At 48.7% G+C, this 13931-nt stretch overlaps 1 protein-coding gene across 1 annotated transcript in view; it reads right to left on the reverse strand.

Moving 5' to 3' along the window:
- Window positions 1-822: 822 nt before the first annotated feature.
- The window catches only part of LOC117887360 (myosin-13), a 68655-nt gene continuing 55546 nt past the window's right edge, over window positions 823-13931 (reverse strand). The window contains exons 30-39 of the mRNA XM_034789900.1: window positions 10659-10824; window positions 9257-9381; window positions 6878-7186; window positions 6587-6790; window positions 6377-6502; window positions 5076-5246; window positions 3915-4019; window positions 3714-3809; window positions 2686-2820; window positions 823-908 (exon numbers count right to left, since the gene is read on the reverse strand). Coding sequence (XP_034645791.1) covers window positions 894-908; window positions 2686-2820; window positions 3714-3809; window positions 3915-4019; window positions 5076-5246; window positions 6377-6502; window positions 6587-6790; window positions 6878-7186; window positions 9257-9381; window positions 10659-10824 — 1452 coding nt within the window. The 3' untranslated portion in view covers window positions 823-893. The remainder of the gene's footprint in view (window positions 909-2685; window positions 2821-3713; window positions 3810-3914; window positions 4020-5075; window positions 5247-6376; window positions 6503-6586; window positions 6791-6877; window positions 7187-9256; window positions 9382-10658; window positions 10825-13931) is intronic.

Genomic DNA, 13931 nt, shown 5'->3' on the forward strand with positions numbered 1-13931 from the left:
CCTCATCCCTCATTGTCTCCTCATTACACACGTTAAAAACACAGGGAAATCACCTTTGTGCCAGCAAGTCGCTGAGAGCGAAGGACGCCATCCAACCCCCTCACTGCCCAGGGAGATGGCCACTAACCCACTGCAGCATTTGCCTGGCTTCCGAATGCTGAGTGCCCACCCCTTCAGGCTGCTCATCGTGCTCCCTGACTACCCCACCCCCAGCCCAATCCCCATTCCTCTCGCTCACAGGTGATGGGTAAGTGTGCAGGGTGTGATCCCTCCTTGCCTTTCTGACATGCTGGCAGGAGCAGTGAAGTTAACCATGTTGGTGTATGAAGGGTCTTCATTGATCTGAGTTAATACTCCACTGAAATTAATGGAGCAGAATATCTCAGAATTATTGTTTCAGGCTCAACACAAACTCAGGGAGCCATTGCTATATCAATTACACTTGATTCAAGTTCTGAAGGTTTTCTTTGCATAGTCAGTCTCTAATCGCTAGAGACTGACTTTAAAAAAGAAGAAAGCTGAGACTCTGGAGGACAATTGAGATGCCTGTCCAGGCCCCCCAAACAGCCTTTTGTGTACATCACAGATCCTTCTGTCAGGTAGAGAGACGTATACTGTCCATCCCGCTAGCAAATCAACCTTACTCAGACACACTCACCAAGACAACCTTAACTTTTCCCTCTGTTTGATGCCAAGTGTCCCTGCAAGATTAACCTTTTATTTCCCACAGGTCTTCTCCCAAATAATAACTCTTCTACACAGGCTAAATAAAGGAGGCCAGAACAGAGATCAGACCTATGTCTTTCCATTTATTTGTATCCACTAATGTACATCTACCCTGACTGCAGACATCCATATTGCATGGGAGACCTCTGCAGTCACACTCTGGGACCTCAGTCCTCCGATTTCTGTAGATAAATAAATAAAGATACTTTAGAAGTTACTGGGATAATGGAATTGCCAGAGGGGCTAGAATCTTAACATGATTTTAAGTATGCAGTTAGGGGCAACAATGTTCAAAACTGCAGGCAAAGAAACAATGATTTCCAGGCCTGCAGCATGAGAGGAGGGGTCTATAGGCTGAAGGCAAAGCAGCTTAGGATTTATAGCAGCTGACCAGCCCCATGTATTTTAGGTGCTCTCTGTCCCCTTAGATTGGCTGACATGGCACAGCAGATTGCCACAGTACAGATGAGCCAGTCCACCAGAAGCCCAGCGAGGTCCCAGAGGCAGCAGGGAATGCAATTTAGCTTGGTGCTTCCTGGGGACAAGTATATGGTGACTCCCTCTAGTGGGAGTGGCAGGATGTGGGTCAGTGAAATGCCACACACCTACTAGTGTAGGTGCCTGCTGAAGGACTCATTTATGTGGCTTTTTGGGCTCATGTCTCGCCTTCGGCAAATGTGCTCCCCATGCTGGGGTGAGAGAAACAGTCCCTGATGGAGAACGGGCAGAAGAGCCTCACTGTCCACAGCACCCCCAGTTCTCTTGGTGGCCAGTTTTTAGTCTCTTTAATATGGGCTCCATTGATTTTGTACATTGCTAGTCTATTTATCTGAATGGCTGGTGGCATTAGGTCAAATGTCTTACTGAAGTCCAGTATATTCCATGGGCACAGTTCCCTCTACCAACCAGCCAACCTTGAGAGCATGACAAAGAGCATTAATTCATTTGACAGGAATTATTTGCCATCAAACCAGATTGATTGGCATTAATTACATCACACAGTCAGATTCCAAGGCCAGACCGGACCACTGTGACCTCCTGTATAGTGCAGGCCCCAGGACTTCCCCGAATTAATGCCTGCTTGAACTAGAGCAGAGCTATTAGAAAAACAGCCAATCTTGATTTTAAAATGGCCAGTGATGGAGAATCCACCACAACCCTTGGTAAGTTGTTCCAATGGTTAATTACCCTTATTGTTAAAAATGTTCGTCTTATTTCCAATTGGAATTTGTCTACTTTCAACTACCAGCTGTTGGATCGTGTTAGACCTTTCTCTGCTAGACTGAAGAGGCTGTTAGACTGGGATCAAGTCACCCCTAAACTTTCTCTTTGTTTTGCTAAGTCGTTCTTCATTGATTGAATCCAGTATGAGCCTTTCCATGATCTTGCTCAGGATTGATGCCAGACTAACTGATAGTTATCCCAGGTCAACCCTGTGGCAGGGTGCAATATGTCAGTACCAAACTATAAACTCCATGTTGTATTTTCTGTTGAATATAAGTACAATGATAATAATAAATGTGCGACGACAGCTGCTTGAACTGCATTCCAGACAGCAGCCCTGATCCCAGAGAGTGCCTGACACCTCAGTGGAGGACTATCACTGGGAATGACTCTCCCCTACTTGTGCATTGCCATCGAACAATGATTTTCTCTGCAGGTGAGGGAGGGGGCTACATTTTGGCAAGGAAGTACATGGCAAGGAGACAGAGACTCTATGAGCAGGGTGCTGGCTGCTCCTAGCAGAGGGCCACCCATTGCACCATGTAGGGGGACGTGCAGGAGAAAGCGGTCTGGAGGAGCTCTGAAAAGGTGACAAATCTTGAGCTGGGAGAAGGGGTGAGATCAGGATGGGGGGAGGACACGTCTCAGGGCTTTGTTATTTTCAGAGGTCTGTAACTCTGAAGTGCTTTTGGAGTGAAGTCACTGTGAATAAAAAATTTTGAGTCCTGTGATCACCTTGCTTCCAATGTCGCGGCTCTTGGCCCGCAGCTTGTTGACTTGGGATTCAGCGATGTTGGCTCGTTCCTCAGCCTCCTCCAACTCGTGCTGGGCCTTACGATACCGCGACAGGTGGGTGTTGGCCTGCTCCTCCTGTAGAGCCAAACAGTGCTGTCAGCACCCACACACCCCCAGCACCGTCAGCACCATGTCCGCCCAGGGCCCTCAGTACCCGGGCCCTGTCCAGCACCATCAGTGTCTGTGCCCTACCCAGTGCCATCTCCGCCTGCACCCCACCTGGCACTGTCAGCACCACATCTCACAAAGCACCCTCGGCTAATGCCATGTGTACCTGCACTGTCCTGCCCAGCACCATCCTTAGCCTCTGTTTGCCAGAAGCTGGGAATGGGTGACAGGGGATGGATCACTTGATGATTGCCTGTTCAGTTAATTCCCTCTGGGGCACCTGGCATTGGCCACTGTCGGAAGACCAGATACTGGGCTAGATGGACCTTGGATCTGACTCAGTGAGGCCATTCTTATGTTCTTATCAGCTCCCACACCCTGCCTAGTGCCCTCTGCCTACCCCATCTGCACTCACATTCTGCCCCATACAATCACCACCCACACCTGACCCAGCATGCTCAGAATCATGCCCCGCCCAGCACCAGCAGCGCCCTGCCATGCCACACCCAGCCCCTTGCCAGCAGCAACCACCCCACTCAGCATCAGCAATGCCCTGCCATGCCATCTCCAGCACAATCAACCCATGCCCCACCCAGCACCAAGCCTCAGAGAATGCCACGGCCCTCCTCGCACCCTGCACAGCACTGTGCCCCACACAGCCCTGCCAGCTAGTTACACTTCCCTGTGTAGATATGCCCTAAGTCTGTAAGCCCTTAGGAATTTAGGCGGAGATTTCCAAAACTGCCAGGGGATTTGGATCCCCGCCCCCCCATTCCATCCACATGAAAGGATTTGGGTGTCCTGAGGCCTAGGCAGCTTTGAAAATCTTTGCTCAGCAGATTGGCGGATCCTGCACTCACGGCCTCCTCAGCTTGTCTCTTGTAGGCTTTCACTTTCAGCTGCAGTTTGTCTACCAAGTCCTGGAGCCGGACAACATTCTTCTTGTCTTCTTCAGACTGCAGAGAATGCAATAGTAATATGGTCAGGCTGGGGAGGCCAGTGTCTGGGATGTGCTTGGAATGCAGCGGAGCTTCAATGGGAGCAGAGGTTCCCAGTGGTACCTGGTAAGTGATTTCCTTGAGCCGCCTTTCGTATTTGCGTACCCCTTTAATGGCCTCTATGCCTCGCTTCTGCTCAGCATCCAGCTCATTTTCCAGCTCCTGAACCTAAGCACAGTAAGACGGTGAAGAGAGCAATCAGCAAGGGGAAGAACTGCATGTGCATAACGGCCCTGGGCCCTGATGGCCAAGGTGTGGGTAGGAGACGCCTGATGTGCCTGCTGATGGGCCAGGAAACTTGTTGACTCCAAGTGAATCCTCTGGCCATTGCTCTGGGGCATGGGGACCAATGGGTTGTGGCCCAGTCACAAGCCCTTATTAGCAGCAGCATGAGTTACTCAGTGCCACGCCTGCTGGCACCTTACAGCCAAAGACAGCGATGTGCCCATGGCTCTACTGCAGCCAGGGAGGGGAGGGAGCAGGGGGACAAGGTGTTGTCAGGGAGCGCTCAGGCTGTATTTGCCTCTTTCACTCGGGTTTTGCCACCACATTGCAGCTGAATGGGATACGTATGTTCCACAAGACACAAGAAAAAAGCAAACGCCAAGTCCAGGCACACTGGATAAGCAGTCCCTGCCCAAGGGCCTAGGCACATCCCCATGAGAGACCTCCATGGCCCCATGCCAGCTTGAGATGGGATTCACATGATCTCCCCCCAAGATCCATCTGCATGGCTGTCGAGGGCCACCCCACCCCTCTGGGCATGCTGGAGCACCATGCCCGAGATTAGGAGTCCCTAGCACCAAGTGAGCTGGGGTTCACCCCAGAGGAGGAACAATTCAGCCTCTACCCACCCAAGCAGAGGCCTCTATGAGGCCTGCCACCACCACCTTAGCACAGCCATGATGGAGTGGCCATAGTGAGGGACCACCACAGAAACCTCAAACCCAGTCGGTCCCCTTCCCCAAACTCTGTCCAACCCTGATCCCCAAATCTCCAAACTGGCCCACCCCTGATCCCCAAACCCAGCCTGATCCCCAAACCCTCAAATCCAGCCCAGCCCCAACCCCAGTCCCTCCAAACTCAGCTCAGCCCTAAACCCAAGCCCCAATCCCCAAACCACCAAACCCAGTCCCTGCAATCCAGCCCTGCCCCAATCTCCAAATCCAGCCTGGCCCCGTTCCCCAAATCCAGCCTGGTCCCGATGTCTGAACACAGCCATACTCTGGCCTCCAGTTTCTGGATTTGCTTCTTGCCACCCTTCAATGCCAGCTGCTCTGCCTCATCCAGACGGAGCTGCAGGTCCTTCACCGTCTGGTCCAGGTTTTTCTTCATCCTCTCCAAGTGGGCACTGGTGTCCTGCTCCTTCTTCAGCTCCTCCGCCATCATGGCTGCCTAGTTAGGTGCACAGTCCTATTAATGAGCATCGTCTCTGTGCTGCTGAGGCCGTCATTGGGACCTCTGTGTCTATATTCGTGCTCTCTTCCCAGGACCCAGCTCCTCACAGAAACCATCCCCACAGGGAGGATAAAGCCTCAGCCAGTGAACCTGGCCATGCTAAGGGGACTCATGCACTGACAGCCATGGTGGTTCTGCTCCTCCACAGGACAAGCACAGCGGAGACAGTATCAGCTTCCCAAATGCTACCTCACCAGTGCCTGGAGAAGGGAGTTCAGCCATGTGACTCACACAGACCTTGGCCTCTCTGTTGAGATGCCTGCAAAGCAGCCAGTTAGCGCTAGTTGTGGAGGGCACCTGGCTGCTAGGAAGTGCAATTAAGTAAAACACAAGAGATGGGGCCAGAACTAACCTGGATCCAAACAGCCCTGAGCACTGAGGTGATTCTCATCGGGGGCTCAGGGCTGAAATTCATAGCTCAGGCTCTTTTGCAATCCACCCCATGAAAATCATCCAGCTGTGGAGACCAGGTCATGGTCTGCACTGGGGCCACGTGAGCAGCATCTCACCGAGCAACATGGCAGGACAAAACTGAGGGAGGGGCCTAGGGGTGACACGGGGCAGTCCCCTTAATTTGTGGCCGGGCTCATCTGATTCCTGTGGGCTTAGTCTGGCTGAATGCTGCCAGCAGCGTGGGAGGTGCAGGAGGACAGAGAGGAGAAAGGAGAGGGAGCAGGATGGCAAAGACGGGGTTGGCACCCTGACTCCTCAAGGCCCGAGGAGGGTTGCACAGAACAGCTGCTCATTGTGGCGCAGGGGCAGCAGGCTGGAGCACTGGGATTCAGCTCCAGGTCTTGGACAGTGGGAGCCATTTGGGCACCAAAACTGGCAGAGCACCTGCTGCCCTGTGTCATGTAGTCAGGTCAGCCATCACTCCTGGCTCCAGGATTCCTTCCTGGGAAAGACCTGAAAGAGAGCTAGTTGGCACAGGCCTCATCCCTGAGTGCCCCCACCCTCAAATCTCCACTACTGTACAGTGAGGGCCAAAGTTGTTATTGCACCTCACCCCACCCAGCTCCTTTCCTAGCAAACAGAAGTGAGAGTGGGATGCAAGCAGCAGAACTCACATCTGTAATTGCTTTCTTGGCTTTCTCCTCTGCGTTTCTCGCCTCCTGAATGGTATCATCTACTTCACTCTGCAACTGAGACATGTCTGCTTCCAGCTTCTTCTTGGTGTTGATGAGGCTAGTGTTCTGTTGGCACATTGGAAGACAGGTCATCCCACCCACATTTCAAGACAATCCCACCTGCCTATTGAGAAGGGTGGGAGAAAGTACCTGGGAGTGCAGGAGCTGCACTCGCTCACTGGCATCTGTCAGCTCCTGCTCGGACACTTTCCGGGCTCGCTCTGTCTGCTCCAAAGCTGCTCGCATCTCCTCCAGTTCAGTCAGCATCAGGTTATTTCGACGCTCCACGATAGCCAGCTGCTCCTTCAGGTCCTCATTCCCTCTAAGAGCATCGTCCAGCTGGAGCTGGGAATCCTTTGGGGTGAAACACACAGTAAGACTCACAGCTAAACAAGGTAAGGTCCATGGTAAGGTACAAGAACAAACTCTACTGGTGCCCACCTTGAGCTGTCCCTGCCCATTCCGAAAGTGCTTCTGTGTCTCTACAGCCAGGCGGTTGGCATGGCCCAGCTGGATCTCCATTTCATTCAGATCCCCCTCCATCTTCTTCTTTAGCCTCAGGGCTTCATTTCTGCTCCTGATCTCAGCGTCCAGGGTGCTCTGCATGGACTCCACCACCCGCTGGTGATTCCTCTTCAGCTGCTCAAGTTCCTCATCCTTCTCTGCAATCTTCCTGTCAATATCTAACTTCACCTGGGTCATCTCCATCTGGACACGCAGGATCTTTCCCTCTTCATGTTCCAATGAGCCCTAGTAGGGTTAAGAGAACATTGCTTGTCTCAGTGCAGTGCCCCAATAAACCTGCCAATCAATCTCCTATGGCAGTGTGGAACCGCGGACACAAACTGCTTTGCTAGGCATTGGAACAGTCTCCAAGGAAGTAGTTGAAGCCTAGTTACTTGGGACATTTAGAACTGGACTGGACAGAGCAATGAAGTACAAAATGTTATACTCAGACCAAGTACTTCACTGAGCCTGAGCTGAGTGTGTGTCAGTAACTTAGAGGTAAACTCCTCCCAAGAACATCCCCGGCATCCCGAAGTTAGGGCATTCAGAGATAAGATTAGAAAGTATGAAATACGCAGATAAGGCAGCCAAGCTCCCAGCATGAGGAAAGCAGATGCTCATCTCCCCTCCACATCTGCATATAGTTAATGTCAAACCTCAACTCCCATTTAGTGACAAGAGACCCAGGGAGCTCACAAGCTGTCTCTCCTCTCCCACCTTCTGCCTCCTGTGAAAGGTTTGACCAGAGACACTCCTGCCGCCTTCCCATCCCCAGAGCAAGAGCTAAGGCCTGTGCATGTCTGAACAGCACACACTGCCCAGTGCAGATGCATGTATCAGACCATGCACAGCTCCATGGGTGCTCATTAAAGCACACTGCTCCCTGCATGCTCTAAAGTCTGGGAGTCCCTGCACACTGAACAAGGTATGGACCACAAGTCTTTCCCCGCTCATTACTCAATGAGGGGGAAAGAGAATAACAGAAAATGTGGAAATGGCGGAAGTGCTAAATGACTTTTTTGTTTCAGTTTTCACCAAAAAGTTTAGTAGCGATTGGATATCTAACATAATGAACGCCAGTGACAATGAGGTAGGATCTCTTGATTTTAGCGAGGCTTTTGACACAGTTCTACATGACATTCTCATAAGCAAACTAGGAAAATGTGGTCTAGATGAAATTACTGTACGGTGGGTGGAAAACTGGTTGAACAATCTTACTCAAAGAGAAGTTATCAATGGTTTGCTATCAAACTGCAAGGATGTATCTGGTGAGGTTCTACAGATGTCAGCCCTGGGTCTGAGACTAGTCAATATTTTCATTAATGACTGATAATGGAGTGGAAAGTATGCTTATAAAATTTGCAGGTGACACCAAGCTGGGAGGGTTGCTAACACTTTGGAGGACAGGATTAGATTTCACACAAGCCTTGACAAATTGGAGAATTGGTCTGAAATCAACAAGATGAAATTCATTAAAGACAAGTGCAAAGTACTTCACATAGGAAGGACTACTCAAATGTAGAGCTACAAAATGGGGACTAACTGGCTGAAAAGAACAATGTGATGCATTTGCAAAAATGGCAAATGTCATTCTGGGGTTTATTAACAGGTGTGTCATATGTAAGACATGGGAGGTAATTGTCCTGCTCTACTTGGCACTGGTGAGGATTTAGGAAAGATGTGGACAAACCAGAATTGTCCAGAAGAGAGCAACAAAAATGGTAAAAGTTAAAAAAACTGGTCTTGAGAAAAGAAAACGGAGGGGGCACCTGATAATAGTTTTCAAATATGTTCACAGCTCTTATAAAGAGAATGGTGATAAATTGTTTTCCATGCCCAGGAAGGTAGGATAAGATGTAATCAGTTTAATCTGCAGCAAGGGAGGTTTAGGACACAGTCTAACTGGAAGGACAGTTAAGCTCTGGAATAGGCTTTCAAGGAAGGTTGTGGAATCCCTGTCAGAGGATTTTAAGAACAGGGTAGACAATCACCTGTCAGGGATAATCTGGGTATACTAGGTCCTGCCTCAGCACGGGGCCTGGACTAGATGACCTCTTGAGGTCACTTCCAGACCTATATTTCTATTATATAAAATGAGCCTGTCTTACTCTGGAACTGACATTGCCGCCTAGCAGTCAGCAGTGCTGCACTGGTTGTGGGTAAGAGGGAATTGTCTAAGCTATTCTGTCCTGTTCAGTTTCTTACACTGCACCCCTCATGGTGGGATCTGAGGAGGGAAGGGATACATCACCACCAGGTCTCTTGCGTCTCTAATGTGCCTGAATTACATAAATGTTTATCCAGGATACTTGCCTCTGCTTCTTCTAAGGCTGATTGCAGGTCTGACTTTTCCTTCTCAATTTGTTTCTTTGCTTTTTCCAGTTCATGATTCATTTTGCCAGCTTCGGCAATCTGTTCAGTGAGGTCTGAAATCTCTTCTGCAACACAGAAAATGGACAATCTGCCTCCTGCCCACCAATGAGTCACATTAGGAATAAGGCTGGCTGGGATGGGAACACTGGGGGTTACTAGGAGATTTATAGATTATAAAGCCAGAAGGGACCACTGTGATTTTCTAGTCTGAGCTCCTGTATAACACAGGTCATAGCACTTCCTTGAATTAATTCTTGGCTGAATGAGAGCAGATCTTTAAAGAAACATCCAGTCTTGATTTAAAAATTGCCAGCGATAGAAAATCCACCTTGATAAGTTGTTCCAGTGATTAGTTACGCTCATTGTTAAAAATTTACACCTTCTTTCCTGTCTGAATTTGTCTGGCTTCCAATTCCAGCCATTGGATCGTGTTATCCCTTTCTCTGCTAGATTGAAGAGCCCATTATGAATTATTTGTTCCCCATGTAGGTACTTACAGACTGTAATCAAATCATCCCTTCACCTTCTCTTTGTTAAACTAAATAGATTAGGCTCCTGGAGTCTATCATTATAAGGCAGGTTTTCCAATCCTGTAATCATTCTTATACCTCTTCTCTGAACCCTCTCCAATTTATCAATATCCTTCTTGAATTGTCGGCACCAGAACTGAACACAGTATTCCAGTAGTGGTTGCATCAGTGCCAAATATAGAGGTAATACAGCTTCCTTACTCCAACTTGAGATACTCCTATTTATACTTCCCAGGATCATATTAGCCAAGTAGTTTCCCCTGCATTATCCTGTTTGCAGATATTTTGCTTTAAAAATGGCACCCTCCACACGGCATGACCTTGCACATGTATGATATGTGCGAGGTCACACTGCACGGGGGGCCCCATTCTGTAGAGCAAAATGGCATCCTCCATGTGGCATGACCTCACACATATGGTGTGTGTGAGTTGGGAACTGATGCATTAGCCCTTTTGGCCACAGCCATCACACTGGGAGCTCATGTTCAAGTGATTAGCCACATGACCCCCAAATCTTTTCCAGAGTCACTGCTTCCCCATTCTGCTCGTATGACCTGCATTCATTGTTCCTACATTTGGCTGCATCAAAATGCGTATTGTGGTGGCACTCAGGTCACAAGGTGTATTCAACCAATATTGTAACAGCACGTATGAACATGCACAGTTTTACGGTGGGATTTTGGGACCAGCTGGATTGGAGGAGGTTATGATTGCTGGGCTGGTAGGAGTAGGCAATGCTCTGGAGGCGCAGGAGCATGGAGATGGCTCTGTGAACTTGAGGTGGGTCTCAAAAGGCCAGGCACTAGACTTACGTTGCAGGTTCTTGTTCTCCCGTTTGACTGTCTCAAACTGGTCAAGCACCTCCTCATAGGCATTCTTCATCCTGAAGATCTCTGCGCTCAGGGAACGGGATTCCCTCTGGGCAGCCTCCAGTTCGGACTGGCTCTCCTGGTATTTCTGCTTCCATTCTGCCAGGACCTACGGAATGAGAATCAGCTTATAGTGGGAGAACATGGTGCTTTGTGACTCTTGTGTAGTACACAGGATGTGACGGAGTTGCAGACACAGCTCATGCCACAGCCCTGCAGATGACCCATTTGATGTGCCCTGCTTTTAAGAGCTTTTTCATTATAACTCTCACTCTGGCTGCCTCCTCACTGGCAGCTGGTTACATACTATGTCCATCCAGCCCCAACGAATCTCACAAGGGCCTCAGGAAGGAGTGCGGCATTATGGGAGTCCTGCTAGAGTCAGACTATGAACTTTTGTTTTGCAGTAGAGGCCACTGGTCCCTTGCATGAGCTTGCATTGTCATTTGGGGGAATCTGCATCGATTCTTTCAGTAGTTCTACTAAGTGGCAGTGAAGAATGAGAAATGCAGACGTTTCCCCAGGCACCACTCTTCTGAGCAGCAAGGGTGGGGCGTGAAGGATTTGGCTCGGGATCCCTGGTGTTTAGCAGCCTCTCTCCTATAATGAAAAGGCTCCATTTAAAAGCATTGTGAATACTGGACATAGAAAGTCCCATAGGGGTTAACTTTGTCTCCCTTGTTGCTCATTGTGCATGAAGCTATCGAAAGACCAGCTAGGGCACCATAGTCTGATTTGTCAGCAGTTCATTGACAATATCCAGGCTTAGGTCAGCCATGGAGGCTGCCCCAGCAGTGTCTTGCTGTCTGCTCAGCATCGCAGACAGATGTGGAATTTGGTGTGAATAAACCAAGCCAATAAACTGCTGTAATGGGGAAACCCTGGCACCCAAATCCAAGAGCTTTCCTGGAATGGGAGAGGGGACACCGCTTTTGTGCTTCTGATGAGCCCCGTCCCATCTCTCAGCAGCTCCAGGCCGGGTGCATAAACAAAAGACCTAGAAGACACATTCAGTAGAAGGGTCTTCCGTCCTGTAAGTGAATGCTAAACTGTATTATACTGTTTAGTCACTAGGTGGCGCGATGTGTAACAAATCTTATTTAAGCTCGCAAGTGACAATCCTAGCAGTGCACTAAAGGATTTTATAGTGAACACATCTGGTGAATCTCTCTGGGAAGGAACTAAGGAAGCTCTGTAATCAGTCCGTATCTGGTACAGAAGCCTGACCTGTTAGTAGCAGCCCTGTAACCTACTGTGCACAGGGTGTACATGACATGATGTCAGAAGTAAACTAGAACCAGAAGAGAACAGAAACAGAAGGAAAACAGCACCAAAGGCTGAAGGATTTCATCACCATGCCACTCTTCAGTGTCCCAGAGAACTTCAGCGTTGACAAACCTTCACAATGGATGGAGTGGAAGCCGTATTTTGCATTGCTATAAAACTCCATAAGGAAATGAGATATTCAGGTATCTCTTTAATGTAGGCTATGAAGTAAGCACAGAATATCTTTAAGCCTTTTATCTTTACTAAAGACAGTCACAAAGATGGCTATGACAGAGTTTGGGCTATGTTTGATGCACACTTTATACCTCAGAGAAATGCAGTTTATGAAAGAGTACATTTTCACCAGAGAATTCAGGAACAAAGAGAAAATATTGATTCTTTTATAAGGGCTTTCAACGTGTTGGCTATAAAGTGTGATTTTTGGTACTGCAAAACATGAAAATATCATACAGGTTATTGGGTTAAGAGACAAGAACCTCTCACAACAATTACAATTAAAGACAGACTTAAATCTACCCACAGCTATACAGAGAGCAAAGCAGTCTGAACTAGTCAAATAACTGAACAAAAGGCAGGAGCAACATGAAAAATCTGAAACTAGCTTAGAAGCTGCATGAGTAAACAGACACAGCATGAGTGCTAAAAGTCATCATTATAAAAGCCCTGAGGCTAAGAGGGACAAATTCCAGGCAAATTACAAAGCCTTTCAGACTAAGTGTACAAGATATACAAGATATAGTGCCCATCTTTAAAAAAGGGAAGAAGGAGAATCTGGGGAACTACACACCAGTCAGCCTCACCTCAGTCCCTGGAAAAATTATGGAGCCGGTCCTCAAGGAATCCATTTTGAAGCATCTGGAGGAGAGGAAGGTGATCAGGAACAGTCAACATGGATTCACCAACGGCAAGTCATGCCTGACTAATCTGATTGCCTTCTATAATGAAATAACTGGCTCTGTGGATATGGAGAAAGCAATGGACGTGGTATACCTTGACTTTAGCAAAGCTTTTGATACAGTCCCCCACAGTATTCTTGCCAGCAAGTTAAAGATGTCTGGATTGGATGAATGGACTATAAGGTAGATAGAAAGCTGGCTAGATCGTCAGGCTCAGTGGGTAGTGATCAACAGCTGGATGTCTAGTTGGCAGCTGGTATCAAGTGGAGTGCCCCAGGGGTCGATCCTGGGGCTGGTATTGTTCAACATCTTCATTAATGATCTGGATGATGGGATGAATTGCACCCTCAGCAAGTTCATGGATGACACTAAACTGGGGAGAAAGGTAGATATGCTGCAGGGTAGGGATATGGCCCAGAGTGACCTAGACAAACTGGAGGATTGAGCCAAAACAAATCTGATGAGGTTCAACAAGAACAAGTGCAGAGTCCTGCACTTAGGACTGAAGAATCCTATGCACTGCTACAGGCTGGAGATGGACTGGCTAAATGGCAGCTCTGCAGAAAAGCACCCGGGGATTACAGTGGATGAGAAGCTGGATATGAGTCAACAGTGTGCCCTTGTTGCCAAGAAGGCTAATAGCAAATTGGGCTGCATTAGTAGGAAAATTGCCAGCAGATCGAGGGAAGTGATTATTCCTCTCTATTCAGCACTGGTGAGGCCACATCTGCAGTACTGCATCCAGTTTTGGGCCCCCCCACTACAGAAAGGATGTGGACAAATTGGAGAGAGTCCAGCGAAGGGCAATGAAAATGATTAGTGGGCTGGGGCACGTGACTTATGAGGAGAGGCTGAGGGAACTGGGCTTATTTAATCTGCAGAAGAGAAGAGTGAGGGGGGATTTGATAGCAGCCTTCAACTACCTGAAGCAGGGCTCCAAAGAGGATGGAGCTCGGCTGTTCTCAGTGGTGGCAGATGATAGAACAAGGAGCAATGGTCTCAAGTTGCAGTGGGAGAGGTCTAGGTTGGATAT

The sequence above is a fragment of the Trachemys scripta genome, chromosome 14 (assembly GCF_013100865.1).
Source record: "Trachemys scripta elegans isolate TJP31775 chromosome 14, CAS_Tse_1.0, whole genome shotgun sequence".
In the NCBI taxonomy this organism is placed as follows: domain Eukaryota; kingdom Metazoa; phylum Chordata; order Testudines; family Emydidae; genus Trachemys; species Trachemys scripta.